At 44.8% G+C, this 18,457-nt stretch overlaps 1 protein-coding gene across 1 annotated transcript in view; it reads right to left on the bottom strand.

The window, feature by feature from the left end:
- Nucleotides 1-18,457, bottom strand: part of LOC120036313 (dedicator of cytokinesis protein 3-like) — a 296,634-nt gene that overhangs the window by 146,038 nt on the left and 132,139 nt on the right. The window contains exons 10-12 of the mRNA XM_038982785.1: nucleotides 17,214-17,295; nucleotides 16,752-16,812; nucleotides 15,317-15,464 (exon numbers count right to left, since the gene is read on the bottom strand). Coding sequence (XP_038838713.1) covers nucleotides 15,317-15,464; nucleotides 16,752-16,812; nucleotides 17,214-17,295 — 291 coding nt within the window. The remainder of the gene's footprint in view (nucleotides 1-15,316; nucleotides 15,465-16,751; nucleotides 16,813-17,213; nucleotides 17,296-18,457) is intronic.

Genomic DNA, 18,457 nt, shown 5'->3' with positions numbered 1-18,457 from the left:
GGTTAAATCAGTAAACGGTAGGTTAACATACCATAGTTGGTTGTTTATAGGGGTATGCCAACATGTTAAATCAGTAAACGGTAGGTTAACATACCATAGTTGGTGTTATAGTGGGTATGCAACATGTTTAAATCAGTAAACGGTAGGTTAACATACCATAGTTGGTGTTATAGTGGGTATGCCAAATGTTAAATCAGTAAACGGTAGGCCGTACCATAGTTGGTGTTATAGTGGGTATGCCAACATGTTAAATCAGTAAACGGTAGGCAAGTAACATACCATAGTTGGTGTTATAGTGGGTATGCCAACATGTTAAATCAGTAAACGTAGGTGTAACAACCATAGTTGGTGTTATAGTGGGTATGCCAACATGTTAAATCAGTAAACGGTAGGCATACCATAGTTGGTGTTATAGTGGGTATGCCAACATGTTAAATCAGTAAACGGTAGGTTAACATACCATGGTTGGTGTTATAGTGGGTATGCCAACATGTTAAATCAGTAAACGGTAGGCAACATAATACCATAGTTGGTGTTATAGTGGGTATGCCAACATGTTAAATCAGTAAACGGTAGGTTGTAACATACCATAGTTGGTGTTATAGTGGGTATGCCAACATGTTAAATCAGTAAACGGTAGGTTAACATACCATAGTTGGTGTATAGGGGTATGCCAACATGTTAAATCAGTAAACGTAGGTTACATCCATAGTTGGTGTTATAGTGGGTATGCCAACATGTTAAATCAGTAAACGGTAGGCGTACATACCATAGTTGGTGTTATAGTGGGTATGCCACATGTTAAATCAGTAAACGGTAGGTAATGTAACATACCATAGTTGGTGTTATAGTGGGTATGCCAACATGTTAAATCAGTAAACGGTAGGAATTAACATACCATAGTTGGTGTTATAGTGGGTATGCCAACATGTTAAATCAGAAACGGTAGGACGTACCATAGTTGGTGTTATAGGGGTATGCCAACATGTAAATCAGAAACGGTAGGTTAACATACCATAGTTGGTGTTATAGTGGGTATGCCACATGTTAAATCAGTAAACGGTAGGTTAACATACCATAGTTGGTGTTTATAGTGGGTATGCCAACATGTTAAATCAGTAAACGGTAGGCCATACCATAGTTGGTGTTATAGTGGGTATGCCAACATTAAATCAGTAAACGGTAGGTTAACATACCATAGTTGGTGTTATAGTGGGTATGCCAACATGTTAATCAGTAAACGGTAGGTTAACATACCATAGTTGGTGTTATAGTGGGTATGCCAATGTTAAATCAGTAAACGGTAGGTAACATACCATAGTTGGTTGTTATAGTGGGTATGCCAACATGTTAAATCAGTAACGTAGGTGAACATACCATAGTTGGTGTTATAGTGGGTATGCCAACATGTTAAATCAGTAAACGGTAGGTTAACATACCATAGTTGGTGTTATAGTGGTATGCCAACATGTAAATCAGTAAACGGTAGGTACCATAGTTGGTGTTATAGTGGGTATGCCAACATGTTAAATCAGTAAACGTAGATGGTCAACATACCTAGTTGGTGTTATAGTGGGTATGCCAACATGTTAAATCAGTAAACGGTAGGTAACATACCATAGTTGGTGTTATAGTGGTATGCAACATGTTAAATCAGTAAACGGTAGGTTAACATACCATAGTTGGTGTTATAGTGGTATGCCAACTGTTTTAATCAGTAAAGGTAGGTATGTAACATACCATAGTTGGTGTTATAGTGGGTATGCCAACATGTTAAATCAGTAAACGGTAGGAATGTAACATACCATAGTTTGTTATAGTGGGATGCCAACATGTTAAATCAGTAAACGGTAGGTACCATAGTTGGTGTTATAGTGGGTATGCCAACATGTTAATCAGTAAACGGTAGGTAACATACCATAGTTGGTGTTATAGTGGGTATGCCAACATGTTAAATCAGTAAACGGTAGGTTAAACATACCAATGTTGGTGTTATAGTGGGTATGCCAACATGTTAAATCAGTAAACGGTAGGTTAACATACCATAGTTGGTTTTATAGTGGGTATGCCAACATGTTAAATCAGTAAAGGTAGGTTAACATACCATAGTGGTGTTATAGTGGGTATGCCAACATGTTAAATCAGTAAACGGTAGGAACCTACCATAGTTGGTGTTATAGTGGGTATGCCAACATGTTAAATCAGTAAACGGTAGGCGTAACATACCATAGTTGGTGTTATAGTGGGTATGCCAACATGTTAAATCAGTAAAGGTAGGTTAACATACCATAGTTGGTGTTATAGTGGGTATGCCAACATGTTAAATCAGTAAACGGTAGGCACAGTAACATACCATAGTTGGTGTTATAGTGGGTATGCCAACATGTTAAATCAGTAAACGGTAGGTAACATACCATATGTTGGTGTTATAGTGGGTATGCCAACATGTTAAATCAGTAACGGTAGGTTAACATACCATAGTTGGTGTTATAGTGGGTATGCCAACATGTTAAATCAGTAAACGGTCAGGTTAACATACCATAGTTGGTGTTATAGTGGGTATGCCAACATGTTAAATCAGTAAACGGTAGGTTAACATACCATAGTTGGTGTTATAGTGGGTATGCCAACATGTTAAATCAGTAAACGGTAGGTTAACATACCATAGTTGTGTTATAGTGGTTATGCCAACATGTTAAATCAGTAAACGGTAGGACCGTTACCATAGTTGGTGTTATAGTGGGTATGCCAACATGTTAAATCAGTAAACGGTAGGTTAACATAACATACCATAGTTGGTGTTATAGTGGGTATGCCAACATGTTAAATCAGTAAACGGTAGGTTAACATAACATACCATAGTTGGTGTTATAGTGGGTATGCCAACATGTTAAATCAGTAAACGGTAGCCGTACCATAGTTGGTGTTATAGTGGGTATGCCAACATGTTAAATCAGTAAACGGTAGGTTAACATACCATAGTTGGTTTATAGTGGTATGCCAACATGGTAAATCAGTAAACGGTAGGCAATGTAACATACCATAGTTGGTGTTATAGTGGGTATGCCAACATGTTAAATCAGTAAACGGTAGATTAACATACCATAGTTGGTGTTATAGTGGGTATGCCAACATGTTAAATCAGTAAACGGTAGGCACGTAACATACCATAGTTGGTGTTATGTGGGTATGCCAACATGTTAAATCAGTAAACGGTAGGATAACATACCATAGTTGGTGTTTAAGTGGGTATGCCAACATGTTAAATCAGTAAACGTAGGTTAACATACCATAGTTGGTGTTATAGTGGGTATGCCAACATGTTAAATCAGTAAACAGGTAGTTAACATACCATAGTTGGTGTTATAGTGGGTATGCCAACATGTAAATCAGTAAACGGTAGGTTAACATACATAGTTGGTGGTTAGTGGGTATGCCACATTTTAAATCAGTAAACGGTAGGTTAACATACCATAGTTGGTGTTATAGTGGGTATGCCAACATGTTAATCAGTAAACGGCTAGGTAACATACCATAGTTGGTGTTATAGTGGGTATGCCAACATGTTAAATCAGTAAACGGTAGGTTAACATACCATAGTGGTGTTATAGTGGGTATGATCACATGTTAAATCAGTAAACGGTAGGTTAACATACCATAGTTGGTGTTATAGTGGGTATGCCAACATGTTAATCAGTAAACGGTAGGCGTACCATAGTTGGTGTTATAGTGGGTATGCCAACATGTTAAATCAGTAAACGGTAGGTTACAACATACCATAGTTGGTGTTATAGTGGGTATGCCAACATGTTAAATCAGTAAACGGTAGGCAATGTAACATACCTAGTTGGTGTTATGTGGTATGCCAACATGTTAAATCAGTAAACGGTAGGTTAACATACCATAGTTGGTGTTATAGTGGTATGCCAACATGTTAAATCAGAAACGGTAGGTAAAACATACCATAGTTGGTTATAGTGGGTATGCCAACATGTTAAATCAGTAAACGGTAGGCCGTACCATAGTTGGTGTTATAGTGGTATGCCAACATGTTAAATCAGTAACGGTAGGTAATAACATACATAGTTGGGTTTATAGTGGGTATGCCAACATGTTAAATCAGTAAACGGTAGGTAAATACCATAGTTGGTGTTATAGTGGTATGCCAACATGTTAAATCAGTAAACGGTAGGGTACCATAAGTTGGTGTTATAGTGGGTATGCAACATGTTAAATCAGTAAACGGTAGGTTAACATACCATAGTTGGTGTATAGTGGGTATCAACATGTTAAATCAGTAAACGGTAGGAACCATACCATAGTTGGTGTTATAGTGGGTATGCCAACATGTTAAATCAGTAAACGGTAGGACATACATAGTTGGTGTATAGTGGGTTGCCAACATGTTAAATCAGTAAACGGTAGGTTAACATACCATAGTTGGTGTTAAGTGGGTATGCCAACATGTTAAATCAGTAAACGGTAGGTAATAACATACCATAGTTGGTGTTTAGTGGGTATGCCAACATGTTAAATCAGTAAACGGTAGGACATAACATACCATAGTTGGTGTTATAGTGGGTATGCAACATGTTAAATCAGTAAACGGTAGGTATGTAACATACCATAGTGGTGTTATAGTGTGATGCCAACATGTTAAATCAGTAAACGGTAGGTAACATACCATAGTTGGTGTTATATGGTATGCCAACATGTTAAATCAGTAAACGGTAGGTTAACATACCATAGTTGGTGTTATAGTGGGTATGCCAACATGTTAAATCAGTAAACGGTAGGTAACATACCATAGTTGGTGTTATAGTGGGTTGCCAACATGTTAAATCAGTAAACGAGGTTAACATACCATAGTTGGTGTTATAGTGGGTATGCCAACATGTTAAATCAGTAAAGGTAGGTTTAACATACCATAGGTTGGTGTTATAGTGGGTATGCCACATGTTAAATCAGTAAACGGTAGGTTAACATACCATAGTTGGGTTATAGTGGGTATGCCAACATGTTAAATCAGTAAACGGTAGGCCGTACCATGAGTGGTGTTATAGTGGTATGCCAACATGTTAAATCAGTAAACGGTAGGTAAATAACATACCATAGTTGGTGTTATTGGGGTATGCAACATGTTAAATCAGTAACGGTAGGAATAACATACCATAGGTTGGTGTTATAGTGGGTATGCCAACTGTTAATCAGTAAACGGTAGGTATAACATACCATAGTTGGTGTTATAGTGGGTATGCCAACATGTTAAATCAGTAAACGGTAGGCCGTACCATAGTTGGTGTTATAGTGGGTATGCCAACATGTTAAATCAGTAAACGGACATGTATCTATATAACCCTACTGACAGTATATCAACATGTATCTATATAACCCTACTGACAGTATATCAACATGTATCTATGTAACCCTACTGACAGTATATCAACATGTATCTATGTAACCCTACTGACAGTATATCAACATGTATCTATGTAACCCTACTGACAGTATATCAACATGTATCTATGTAACCCTACTGACAGTATATCAACATGTATCTATGTAACCCTCCTGACAGTATATCAACATGTATCTATATAACCCTACTGACAGTACCAGTCAAAAGTTTGGACACACCTACTCATTTGTGAGTTTTTCTTTATTTTTACTATTTTCTACATTGTAGAATAATTATAGTGAAGACATCAAAACTATGAAATAACACATGGAATCATGTTGTCACGGCCTGACCTTAGATATCTCTGTTTTTCTATATATTGTGGTTAGGTCAGGGTATGACTAGGGTGGGTGACTAGGGTACATACCCTTAATGCATACCCTTAATGCATACCCTGCATACATACCCTTAATGCATACCCTTAATGCATACCCTGCATACATACCCTTAATGCATACCCTTAATACATACCCTTAATGCATACCCTGCATACATACCTTGAATGCATACCCTTCATGCATACCCTTAATACATACCCTTAATGCATACCCTGCATACATACCCTTAATGCATACCCTTAATGCATACCCTTAATGCATACCCTTAATGCATACCCTTAATGCATACCCTGCATACATACCCTTAATGCATACCCTTAATGCTTAACAATTTCACTTGTGGAAAACGAGTAAGGATAATGAAACATTAACAACTGCCAGTTCCTAAATTAGTCTTTCTTCTATTCTGACTTAATCAGTATTCAAGTTCCCCTTCATTTCCATAGTAAACACATTAGACTGTGTGACGGGGGAACCATACGGGCTTAATGAGCCGAAACAGAGCAAGACTTTGCCATTTCTGTTGTGATGGCATTTTTCCAAAGACAAAAGCCTTAGAAATGCACTCATCCACAAAACAAATGCAACCAGATTGGCATAATCATCACACCATTTTAATGTGTTGATTTCTCTATGGCTAGAAAGAGTTTACCACTAGTGGTCTATTGCTGATGGGAGAAACTGTGTTTGTTTCCTATTCCATTATGTCTAATGGTGGAGGGATATCAGGACGTGACTGAGTCTAATGGCGGAGGGATATCAGGACGTGACTGAGTCTAATGGTGGAGGGATATCAGGACGTGACTGAGTCTAATGGTGGAGGGATATCAGGACGTGACTGAGTCTAATGGAGGAGGGATATCAGGACGTGACTGAGTCTAATGGAGGAGGGATATCAGGACGTGACTGAGTCTAATGGTGGAGGGATATCAAGACGTGACTGAGTCTAATGGAGGAGGGATATCAGGACGTGACTGAGTCTAATGGTGGAGGGATATCAGGACGTGTCTGAGTCTAATGGCGGAGGGATATCAGGACGTGACTGAGTCTAATGGCGGAGGGATATCAGGACGTGACTGAGTCTAATGGAGGAGGGATATCAGGACGTGGCTGAGTCTAATGGAGAAGGGATATCAGGACGTGACTGAGTCTAATGGTGGAGGGATATCAGGACGTGTCTGAGTCTAATGGTGGAGGGATATCAGGACGTGACTGAGTCTAATGGTGGAGGGATATCAGGACGTGACTGAGTCTAATGGTGGAGGGATATCAGGACGTGACTGAGTCTAATGGTGGAGGGATATCAGGACGTGACTGAGTCTAATGGAGGAGGGATATCAGGACGTGACTGACTCTAATGGCGGAGGGATATCAGGACGTGTCTGAGTCTAATGGGGGAGGGATATCAGGACGTGACTGAGTCTAATGGCGGAGGGATATCAGGACGTGTCTGAGTCTAATGGTGGAGGGATATCAGGACGTGACTGAGTCTAATGGTGGAGGGATATCAGGACGTGGCTGAGTCTAATGGCGGAGGGATATCAGGACGTGACTGAGTCTAATGGTGGAGGGATATCAGGACGTGACTGAGTCTAATGGCGGAGGGATATCAGGACGTGACTGAGTCTAATGGTGGAGGGATATCAGGACGTGTCTGAGTCTAATGGTGGAGGGATATCAGGAAGTGACTGAGTCTAATGGAGGAGGGATATCAGGACGTGTCTGAGTCTAATGGTGGAGGGATATCAGGACGTGGCTGAGTGTAATGGTGGAGGGATATCAGGACGTGACTGAGTCTAATGGTGGAGGGATATCAGGACGTGACTGAGTCTAATGGTGGAGGGATATCAGGACGTGACTGAGTCTAATGGTGGAGGGATATCAGGACGTGACTGAGTCTAATGGTGGAGGGATATCAGGACGTGACTGAGTCTAATGGTGGAGGGATATCAGGACGTGACTGAGTCTAATGGTGGAGGGATATCAGGACGTGTCTGAGTCTAATGGTGGAGGGATATCAGGACGTGACTGAGTCTAATGGAGGAGGGATATCAGGACGTGTCTGAGTCTAATGGTGGAGGGATATCAGGACGTGACTGAGTCTAATGGTGGAGGGATATCAGGACGTGGCTGAGTCTAATGGAGGAGGGATATCAGGACGTGACTGAGTCTAATGGTGGAGGGATATCAGGACGTGGCTGAGTCTAATGGCGGAGGGATATCAGGACGTGACTGAGTCTAATGGCGGAGGGATATCAGGACGTGACTGAGTCTAATGGTGGAGGGATATCAGGACGTGACTGAGTCTAATGGTGGAGGGATATCAGGACGTGGCTGAGTCTAATGGTGGAGGGATATCAGGACGTGGCTGAGTCTAATGGAGGAGGGATATCAGGACGTGACTGAGTCTAATGGCGGAGGGATATCAGGACGTGACTGAGTCTAATGGAGGAGGGATATCAGGACGTGACTGAGTCTAATGGCGGAGGGATATCAGGACGTGACTGAGTCTAATGGTGGAGGGATATCAGGACGTGTCTGAGTCTAATGGCGGAGGGATATCAGGACGTGTCTGAGTCTAATGGGGGAGGGATATCAGGACGTGACTGAGTCTAATGGCGGAGGGATATCAGGAAGTGACTGAGTCTAATGGTGGAGGGATATCAGGACGTGACTGAGTCTAATGGTGGAGGGATATCAGGACGTGACTGAGTCTAATGGTGGAGGGATATCAGGACGTGACTGAGTCTAATGGTGGAGGGATATCAGGACGTGACTGAGTCTAATGGCGGAGGGATATCAGGACGTGTCTGAGTCTAATGGCGGAGGGATATCAGGACGTGTCTGAGTCTAATGGCGGAGGGATATCAGGACGTGACTGAGTCTAATGGCGGAGGGATATCAGGACGTGACTGAGTCTAATGGCGGAGGGATATCAGGACGTGACTGAGTTTAATGGCGGAGGGATATCAGGACGTGGCTGAGTCTAATGGCGGAGGGATATCAGGACTTGTCTGAGTCTAATGGCGGAGGGATATCAGGACGTGACTGAGTCTAATGGAGGAGGGATATCAGGACGTGGCTGAGTCTAATGGAGAAGGGATATCAGGACGTGACTGAGTCTAATGGTGGAGGGATATCAGGACGTGTCTGAGTCTAATGGTGGAGGGATATCAGGACGTGGCTGAGTGTAATGGTGGAGGGATATCAGGACGTGACTGAGTCTAATGGTGGAGGGATATCAGGACGTGACTGAGTCTAATGGTGGAGGGATATCAGGACGTGACTGAGTCTAATGGTGGAGGGATATCAGGACGTGACTGAGTCTAATGGTGGAGGGATATCAGGACGTGACTGAGTCTAATGGTGGAGGGATATCAGGACGTGACTGAGTCTAATGGAGGAGGGATATCAGGACGTGACTGACTCTAATGGCGGAGGGATATCAGGACGTGTCTGAGTCTAATGGGGGAGGGATATCAGGACGTGACTGAGTCTAATGGCGGAGGGATATCAGGACGTGTCTGAGTCTAATGGTGGAGGGATATCAGGACGTGACTGAGTCTAATGGTGGAGGGATATCAGGACGTGGCTGAGTCTAATGGCGGAGGGATATCAGGACGTGACTGAGTCTAATGGTGGAGGGATATCAGGACGTGACTGAGTCTAATGGCGGAGGGATATCAGGACGTGACTGAGTCTAATGGTGGAGGGATATCAGGACGTGTCTGAGTCTAATGGTGGAGGGATATCAGGAAGTGACTGAGTCTAATGGAGGAGGGATATCAGGAAGTGACTGAGTCTAATGGAGGAGGGATATCAGGACGTGTCTGAGTCTAATGGTGGAGGGATATCAGGACGTGGCTGAGTGTAATGGTGGAGGGATATCAGGACGTGACTGAGTCTAATGGTGGAGGGATATCAGGACGTGACTGAGTCTAATGGTGGAGGGATATCAGGACGTGACTGAGTCTAATGGTGGAGGGATATCAGGACGTGACTGAGTCTAATGGTGGAGGGATATCAGGACGTGACTGAGTCTAATGGTGGAGGGATATCAGGACGTGACTGAGTCTAATGGTGGAGGGATATCAGGACGTGTCTGAGTCTAATGGTGGAGGGATATCAGGACGTGACTGAGTCTAATGGAGGAGGGATATCAGGACGTGTCTGAGTCTAATGGTGGAGGGATATCAGGACGTGACTGAGTCTAATGGTGGAGGGATATCAGGACGTGGCTGAGTCTAATGGAGGAGGGATATCAGGACGTGACTGAGTCTAATGGTGGAGGGATATCAGGACGTGGCTGAGTCTAATGGCGGAGGGATATCAGGACGTGACTGAGTCTAATGGCGGAGGGATATCAGGACGTGACTGAGTCTAATGGTGGAGGGATATCAGGACGTGACTGAGTCTAATGGTGGAGGGATATCAGGACGTGGCTGAGTCTAATGGTGGAGGGATATCAGGACGTGACTGAGTCTAATGGCGGAGGGATATCAGGACGTGACTGAGTCTAATGGTGGAGGGATATCAGGACGTGTCTGAGTCTAATGGCGGAGGGATATCAGGACGTGTCTGAGTCTAATGGGGGAGGGATATCAGGACGTGACTGAGTCTAATGGCGGAGGGATATCAGGAAGTGACTGAGTCTAATGGTGGAGGGATATCAGGACGTGACTGAGTCTAATGGTGGAGGGATATCAGGACGTGACTGAGTCTAATGGTGGAGGGATATCAGGACGTGACTGAGTCTAATGGTGGAGGGATATCAGGACGTGACTGAGTCTAATGGCGGAGGGATATCAGGACGTGTCTGAGTCTAATGGCGGAGGGATATCAGGACGTGTCTGAGTCTAATGGCGGAGGGATATCAGGACGTGACTGAGTCTAATGGCGGAGGGATATCAGGACGTGACTGAGTCTAATGGCGGAGGGATATCAGGACGTGACTGAGTTTAATGGCGGAGGGATATCAGGACGTGGCTGAGTCTAATGGTGGAGGGATATCAGGACTTGTCTGAGTCTAATGGCGGAGGGATATCAGGACGTGACTGAGTCTAATGGAGGAGGGATATCAGGACGTGGCTGAGTCTAATGGAGAAGGGATATCAGGACGTGACTGAGTCTAATGGTGGAGGGATATCAGGACGTGTCTGAGTCTAATGGTGAAGGGATATCAGGACGTGACTGAGTCTAATGGTGGAGGGATATCAGGACGTGTCTGAGTCTAATGGTGGAGGGATATCAGGACGTGGCTGAGTGTAATGGTGGAGGGATATCAGGACGTGACTGAGTCTAATGGTGGAGGGATATCAGGACGTGACTGAGTCTAATGGTGGAGGGATATCAGGACGTGACTGAGTCTAATGGTGGAGGGATATCAGGACGTGACTGAGTCTAATGGTGGAGGGATATCAGGACGTGACTGAGTCTAATGGTGGAGGGATATCAGGACGTGACTGAGTCTAATGGTGGAGGGATATCAGGACGTGTCTGAGTCTAATGGTGGAGGGATATCAGGACGTGACTGAGTCTAATGGAGGAGGGATATCAGGACGTGTCTGAGTCTAATGGTGGAGGGATATCAGGACGTGACTGAGTCTAATGGTGGAGGGATATCAGGACGTGGCTGAGTCTAATGGAGGAGGGATATCAGGACGTGACTGAGTCTAATGGTGGAGGGATATCAGGACGTGGCTGAGTCTAATGGCGGAGGGATATCAGGACGTGACTGAGTCTAATGGCGGAGGGATATCAGGACGTGACTGAGTCTAATGGCGGAGGGATATCAGGACGTGACTGAGTCTAATGGTGGAGGGATATCAGGACGTGGCTGAGTCTAATGGTGGAGGGATATCAGGACGTGGCTGAGTCTAATGGAGGAGGGATATCAGGACGTGACTGAGTCTAATGGCGGAGGGATATCAGGACGTGACTGAGTCTAATGGAGGAGGGATATCAGGACGTGACTGAGTCTAATGGCGGAGGGATATCAGGACGTGACTGAGTCTAATGGCGGAGGGATATCAGGACGTGTCTGAGTCTAATGGCGGAGGGATATCAGGACGTGTCTGAGTCTAATGGGGGAGGGATATCAGGACGTGACTGAGTCTAATGGCGGAGGGATATCAGGAAGTGACTGAGTCTAATGGTGGAGGGATATCAGGACGTGACTGAGTCTAATGGTGGAGGGATATCAGGACGTGACTGAGTTTAATGGTGGAGGGATATCAGGACGTGACTGAGTCTAATGGTGGAGGGATATCAGGACGTGACTGAGTCTAATGGCGGAGGGATATCAGGACGTGACTGAGTCTAATGGTGGAGGGATATCAGGACGTGTCTGAGTCTAATGGTGGAGGGATATCAGGAAGTGACTGAGTCTAATGGAGGAGGGATATCAGGACGTGTCTGAGTCTAATGGTGGAGGGATATCAGGACGTGGCTGAGTGTAATGGTGGAGGGATATCAGGACGTGACTGAGTCTAATGGTGGAGGGATATCAGGACGTGACTGAGTCTAATGGTGGAGGGATATCAGGACGTGACTGAGTCTAATGGTGGAGGGATATCAGGACGTGACTGAGTCTAATGGTGGAGGGATATCAGGACGTGACTGAGTCTAATGGTGGAGGGATATCAGGACGTGACTGAGTCTAATGGTGGAGGGATATCAGGACGTGTCTGAGTCTAATGGTGGAGGGATATCAGGACGTGACTGAGTCTAATGGCGGAGGGATATCAGGACGTGACTGAGTCTAATGGCGGAGGGATATCAGGACGTGACTGAGTCTAATGGTGGAGGGATATCAGGACGTGTCTGAGTCTAATGGCGGAGGGATATCAGGATGTGACTGAGTCTAATGGAGGAGGGATATCAGGACGTGACTGAGTCTAATGGTGGAGGGATATCAGGACGTGACTGAGTCTAATGGAGGAGGGATATCAGGACGTGACTGAGTCTAATGGTGGAGGGATATCAGGACGTGACTGAGTCTAATGGTGGAGGGATATCAGGACGTGACTGAGTCTAATGGTGGAGGGATATCAGGACGTGACTGAGTCTAATGGTGGAGGGATATCAGGACGTGACTGAGTCTAATGGTGGAGGGATATCAGGACGTGTCTGAGTCTAATGGTGGAGGGATATCAGGACGTGACTGAGTCTAATGGTGGAGGGATATCAGGACGTGACTGAGTCTAATGGTGGAGGGATATCAGGACGTGACTGAGTCTAATGGTGGAGGGATATCAGGACGTGACTGAGTCTAATGGTGGAGGGATATCAGGACGTGACTGAGTCTAATGGTGGAGGGATATCAGGACGTGTCTGAGTCTAATGGTGGAGGGATATCAGGACGTGACTGAGTCTAATGGTGGAGGGATATCAGGACGTGACTGAGTCTAATGGAGGAGGGATATCAGGATGTGTCTGAGTCTAATGGTGGAGGGATATCAGGACGTGACTGAGTCTAATGGCGGAGGGATATCAGGACGTGTCTGAGTCTAATGGTGGAGGGATATCAGGACATGGCTGAGTCTAATGGTGGAGGGATATCAGGACGTGGCTGAGTCTAATGGAGGAGGGATATCAGGACGTGGCTGAGTCTAATGGAGGAGGGATATCAGGACGTGACTGAGTCTAATGGAGGAGGGATATCAGGACGTGACTGAGTCTAATGGTGGAGGGATATCAGGACGTGACTGAGTCTAATGGTGGAGGGATATCAGGACGTGACTGAGTCTAATGGAGGAGGGATATCAGGACGTGACTGAGTTTAATGGTGGAGGGATATCAGGACGTGACTGAGTCTAATGGTGGAGGGATATCAGGACGTGACTGAGTCTAATGGTGGAGGGATATCAGGACGTGGCTGAGTCTAATGGAGGAGGGATATCAGGACGTGACTGAGTCTAATGGAGGAGGGATATCAGGACGTGACTGAGTCTAATGGCGGAGGGATATCAGGACGTGTCTGAGTCTAATGGTGGAGGGATATCAGGACGTGACTGAGTCTAATGGTGGAGGGATATCAGGACGTGACTGAGTCTAATGGTGGAGGGATATCAGGACGTGGCTGAGTCTAATGGTGAAGGGATATCAGGACGTGACTGAGTCTAATGGAGGAGGGATATCAGGACGTGTCTGAGTCTAATGGTAGAGGGATATCAGGACGTGACTGAGTCTAATGGTGGAGGGATATCAGGACGTGGCTGAGTCTAATGGTGGAGGGATATCAGGACGTGTCTGAGTCTAATGGCGGAGGTATATCAGGACGTGGCTGAGTCTAATGGCGGAGGGATATCAGGACGTGTCTGAGTCTAATGGCGGAGGGATATCAGGACGTGACTGAGTCTAATGGTGGAGGGATATCAGGACGTGTCTGAGTCTAATGGCGGAGGGATATCAGGACGTGACTGAGTCTAATGGTGGAGGGATATCAGGACGTGTCTGAGTCTAATGGTGGAGGGATATCAGGACGTGACTGAGTCTAATGGTGGAGGGATATCAGGACGTGGCTGAGTCTAATGGAGGAGGGATATCAGGACGTGACTGAGTTTAATGGTGGAGGGATATCAGGACGTGACTGAGTCTAATGGTGGAGGGATATCAGGACGTGACTGAGTCTAATGGTGGAGGGATATCAGGACGTGGCTGAGTCTAATGGAGGAGGGATATCAGGACGTGACTGAGTCTAATGGAGGAGGGATATCAGGACGTGACTGAGACTAATGGCGGAGGGATATCAGGACGTGTCTGAGTCTAATGGTGGGGGGATATCAGGACGTGACTGAGTCTAATGGTGCAGGGATATCAGGACGTGACTGAGTCTAATGGAGGAGGGATATCAGGACGTGTCTGAGTCTAATGGTGGAGGGATATCAGGACGTGACTGAGTCTAATGGCGGAGGGATATCAGGACGTGACTGAGTCTAATGGTGGAGGGATATCAGGACGTGTCTGAGTCTAATGGCGGAGGGATATCAGGACGTGACTGAGTCTAATGGTGGAGGGATATCAGGACGTGTCTGAGTCTAATGGTGGAGGGATATCAGGACGTGACTGAGTCTAATGGCGGAGGGATATCAGGACGTGACTGAGTCTAATGGTGGAGGGATATCAGGACGTGTCTGAGTCTAATGGTGGAGGGATATCAGGACGTGACTGAGTTTAATGGTGGAGGGATATCAGGACGTGACTGAGTCTAATGGTGGAGGGATATCAGGACGTGACTGAGTCTAATGGAGGAGGGATATCAGGACGTGGCTGAGTCTAATGGTGGAGGGATATCAGGACGTGGCTGAGTCTAATGGTGGAGGGATATCAGGACGTGAATCAGTTCACATACAATCATATAATTGCATACTGTACAGCTGTGTGTGTGTGTGTGTGTGTGTGTGTGTGTGTGTGTGTGTGTGTGTGTGTGTGTGTGTGTGTGTGTGTGTGTGTGTGTGTGTGTGTGTGTGAGTGTGTGTGTGTGTGTGTGTGTGTGTGTGTGTGCCTGCGTGTCACTCACGTGTAGACTTTGAGTACAAAGTCCTTCTCCTCCTTCAGCTCTGAGATGGTCTGCAGTACATCACTCATGGCCAACACAGCACAGCCGTACGGTCTTCTGTACTGGACGTGAGGAGGACCCTTCTTAGAGTCATTCAGCAGCATCCGACCTGCACACACACACACACACACACACACACACACACACACACACACACACACACACACACACACACACACACACACACTCACACACACACACACATTAGAGCAGTAAATTAGAGCAGTAAAAATATATGTTTTGTCATAACAATGGTATACGGTCTGATATATGTCTGTCAGCCAATCAGCATTCAGGGCTCGAACTACCCAGTTTATAATTACATTTGAGTCATTTAGCAGACGCTCTGATCCAGAGCCACTTACAGTAGAGAGTCATTTAGCAGACTCTCTGATCCAGAGCCACTTACAGTAGTGAGTCATTTAGCAGACTCTCTGATCCAGAGCCACTTACAGCAGTGAGTCATACTGGTCCCTCGTGGGAATCGAATCCACAACCTTGGTGTTGCAAGCACCATGCTCTACCCAACTGAGCCACACGGGCAGAACAGTACTGTAAATAAATACATGCTAATGACTCAGCTACCTAATCACACCACAGCTTAGTCTGTCTGTCTGTCTGTCTGTCTGTCTGTCTGTCTGTCTGTCTGTCTGTCTGTCTGTCTGTCTGTCTGTCTGTCTGTCTGTCTGTCTGTCTGTCTGTCTGTCTGTCTGTCTGTCTGTAGTCACACCACAGCTTAGTCTGTCTGTCTGTAGTCACATCAGTTAATTTGTGTGCCTGTCATATCCTAAACGTCACCTCAGGTGCTTGGTTCTGTACTTCTGGATCTGAGCAGACAGCTAGGGTAGGGAAATAACATTGAGCAGAAAGCTAGAGGAAGAGTTGTATACTGTATGATACTGGAGCAGTTTTACATATAGAACCCTCTGTGGAAAGGATTCTACATGGAACTCAAAATGATTCTACTTGGAACCAAAAGTGGTTCTACATGGAACTCAAAATGATTCTACTTGGAACCAAAAGGGGTTCTACCTGGAACCAACAACTGTTCTTCAAAGGGTTCTCCTATGGGGACAGCTGAGTGTACAGTTAGAAACTGGAGTAGGGATCCAGAGGGAGAGAATCACTGAGATATATATAGGGCCTGGTGTGCTCAACTGGTGTGCTCATGCTTTGTATGAAAGCTGTCATCTGGGCTCAAAGGTGGACTGTTCTGCACATTCAGAGCCAGCCAAGGAAAGATAACACATAAGTTACATGAGGCCACTTAGGACGTTGCTGGCTTTGCAGGAGGAGAGGGGCATCCCTCCTAAGCCTATTTCTTGAAATGAAACAGACGCAGCATACTGTTTAACCCTAACTGAGACCAAATTAAATTCTAGACATCATGTCTTACCAGTTCTGATGACTTGGGAAACAATATACAGGTCCCGCTTCATGTCCTTATTGCTTAGATCCTGCAGAGTAAACAGTTAAATACATTAGTTAGTTGTGTAAGGGGTGATAAAGGCCAGAGTAAACAGTTAAATACATTAGTTAGTTGTGTAAGGGGTGATAAAGGCCAGAGTAAACAGTTAAATACATTAGTTAGTTGTGTAAGGGGTGATAAAGGCCAAAGTAACAGTTAAATACATTAGTTAGTTGTGTAAGGGGTGATAAAGGCCACAGTAAACAGTTAAATACATTAGTTAGTTGTGTAAGGGGTGATAAAGGCCAGAGTAAACAGTTAAATACATTAGTTAGTCATGTAAGGGACGATAAAGCCAATAACCATTATGGAAACTATTGTTTGATGATCACGTAAATGTTGATTGCGATGCTATTGGGGTGGAGTGGGATGGGTGTCTGGTGAGCTCACCGTGAAGAGAGCACACAGTCGGTCAACCTTTTCTGGATTTTTGGGACCTCCATTCTTGTTCAGTCTGACCATAAACTTCTCACTGAAAAAATAAAGAAAAACTACTGTTGCTGCATTTCCAAGCAATTTCTGCGATGGGATGTCATGTCCCACTATTTAGAATCCAAATCAAATCATCAAATCAAGTTTATTTTATATAGCCCTTCGTACATCAGCTAATATCTCGAAGTGCTGTACAGAAACCCAGCCTAAAACCCCAAACAGCAAGTAATGCAGGTGTAGAAGCACGGCGGCTAGGAAAAACTCCCTAGAAAGGCCAAAACCTAGGAAGAAACCTAGAGAGGAACCAGGCTATGAGGGGTGGCCAGTCCTCTTCTGGCTGTGCCGGGTGGAGATTATAACAGAACATGGCCAAGATGTTCAAATGTTCATAAATGACCAGCATGGTCAAATAATAATCAGGAGTAAATGTCAGGTGGCTTTTCATAGCCGATCATCCCCCACTAAACACTTTGGATTCGAACAGTCATTGGCCAGAAATAAATAAAAAACATGCAGTGTAATACAATACAAAATACATTTTCTAAACCAAACCATTATCGCATCGCATCGATAGAGACCATCTAAGGATAGCAGCATATTACATGACATATTAAAGGGGCAAACTGTAACAATAACAAAGGGCCACCCACCCACTGATTTGGTAAACATCTATGGGATAGGTCTGGAGAAATGTAACGACTCTCAAGAACTCATGGACAGAGCTATGGATACAAGGACTGACCATACATGATATCAAAATGATAGTCTTAACTAGGGATGTGGAAAAATGTTTACATTTTCTTAACATTTTAAACTGCCTTTTTAAAAACCGTTTTAACAATAAGAAAAAACAGAAGATGAAGTGAATTCACAATTCAGATAATGATCCTGTTAATGACCACTAGGGGGCAGTGCAGTTCAATCTACCTCAGTCCTGGCTACCAGGTTCTCTGCTGTGGGCTTCTCCTCCATGTTCCCAGTTGTCATGACATGGGACTTCATGTCCCACTTCTCCCCAATGTGATGGCTGGTAGCAGTGACGTATGACAGCGTGTTCATAGACGTACAACAATATGTTGTTAAAGCCACATATACAGCATTAACTACCATGGTTGCTGAGTGGGTGGGGGACAGCAGTAAGGTGAGCGCTGTCTGGTAGCCAGGACTGAGGTAGATTGAACTGCACTGCCCCCTAGTGGTCA

This window comes from Salvelinus namaycush, unplaced genomic scaffold (assembly GCF_016432855.1).
Source record: "Salvelinus namaycush isolate Seneca unplaced genomic scaffold, SaNama_1.0 Scaffold13, whole genome shotgun sequence".
Taxonomy (NCBI): Eukaryota; Metazoa; Chordata; class Actinopteri; order Salmoniformes; family Salmonidae; genus Salvelinus; species Salvelinus namaycush.
This window is presented reverse-complemented; position numbering and strand designations above follow the sequence as displayed.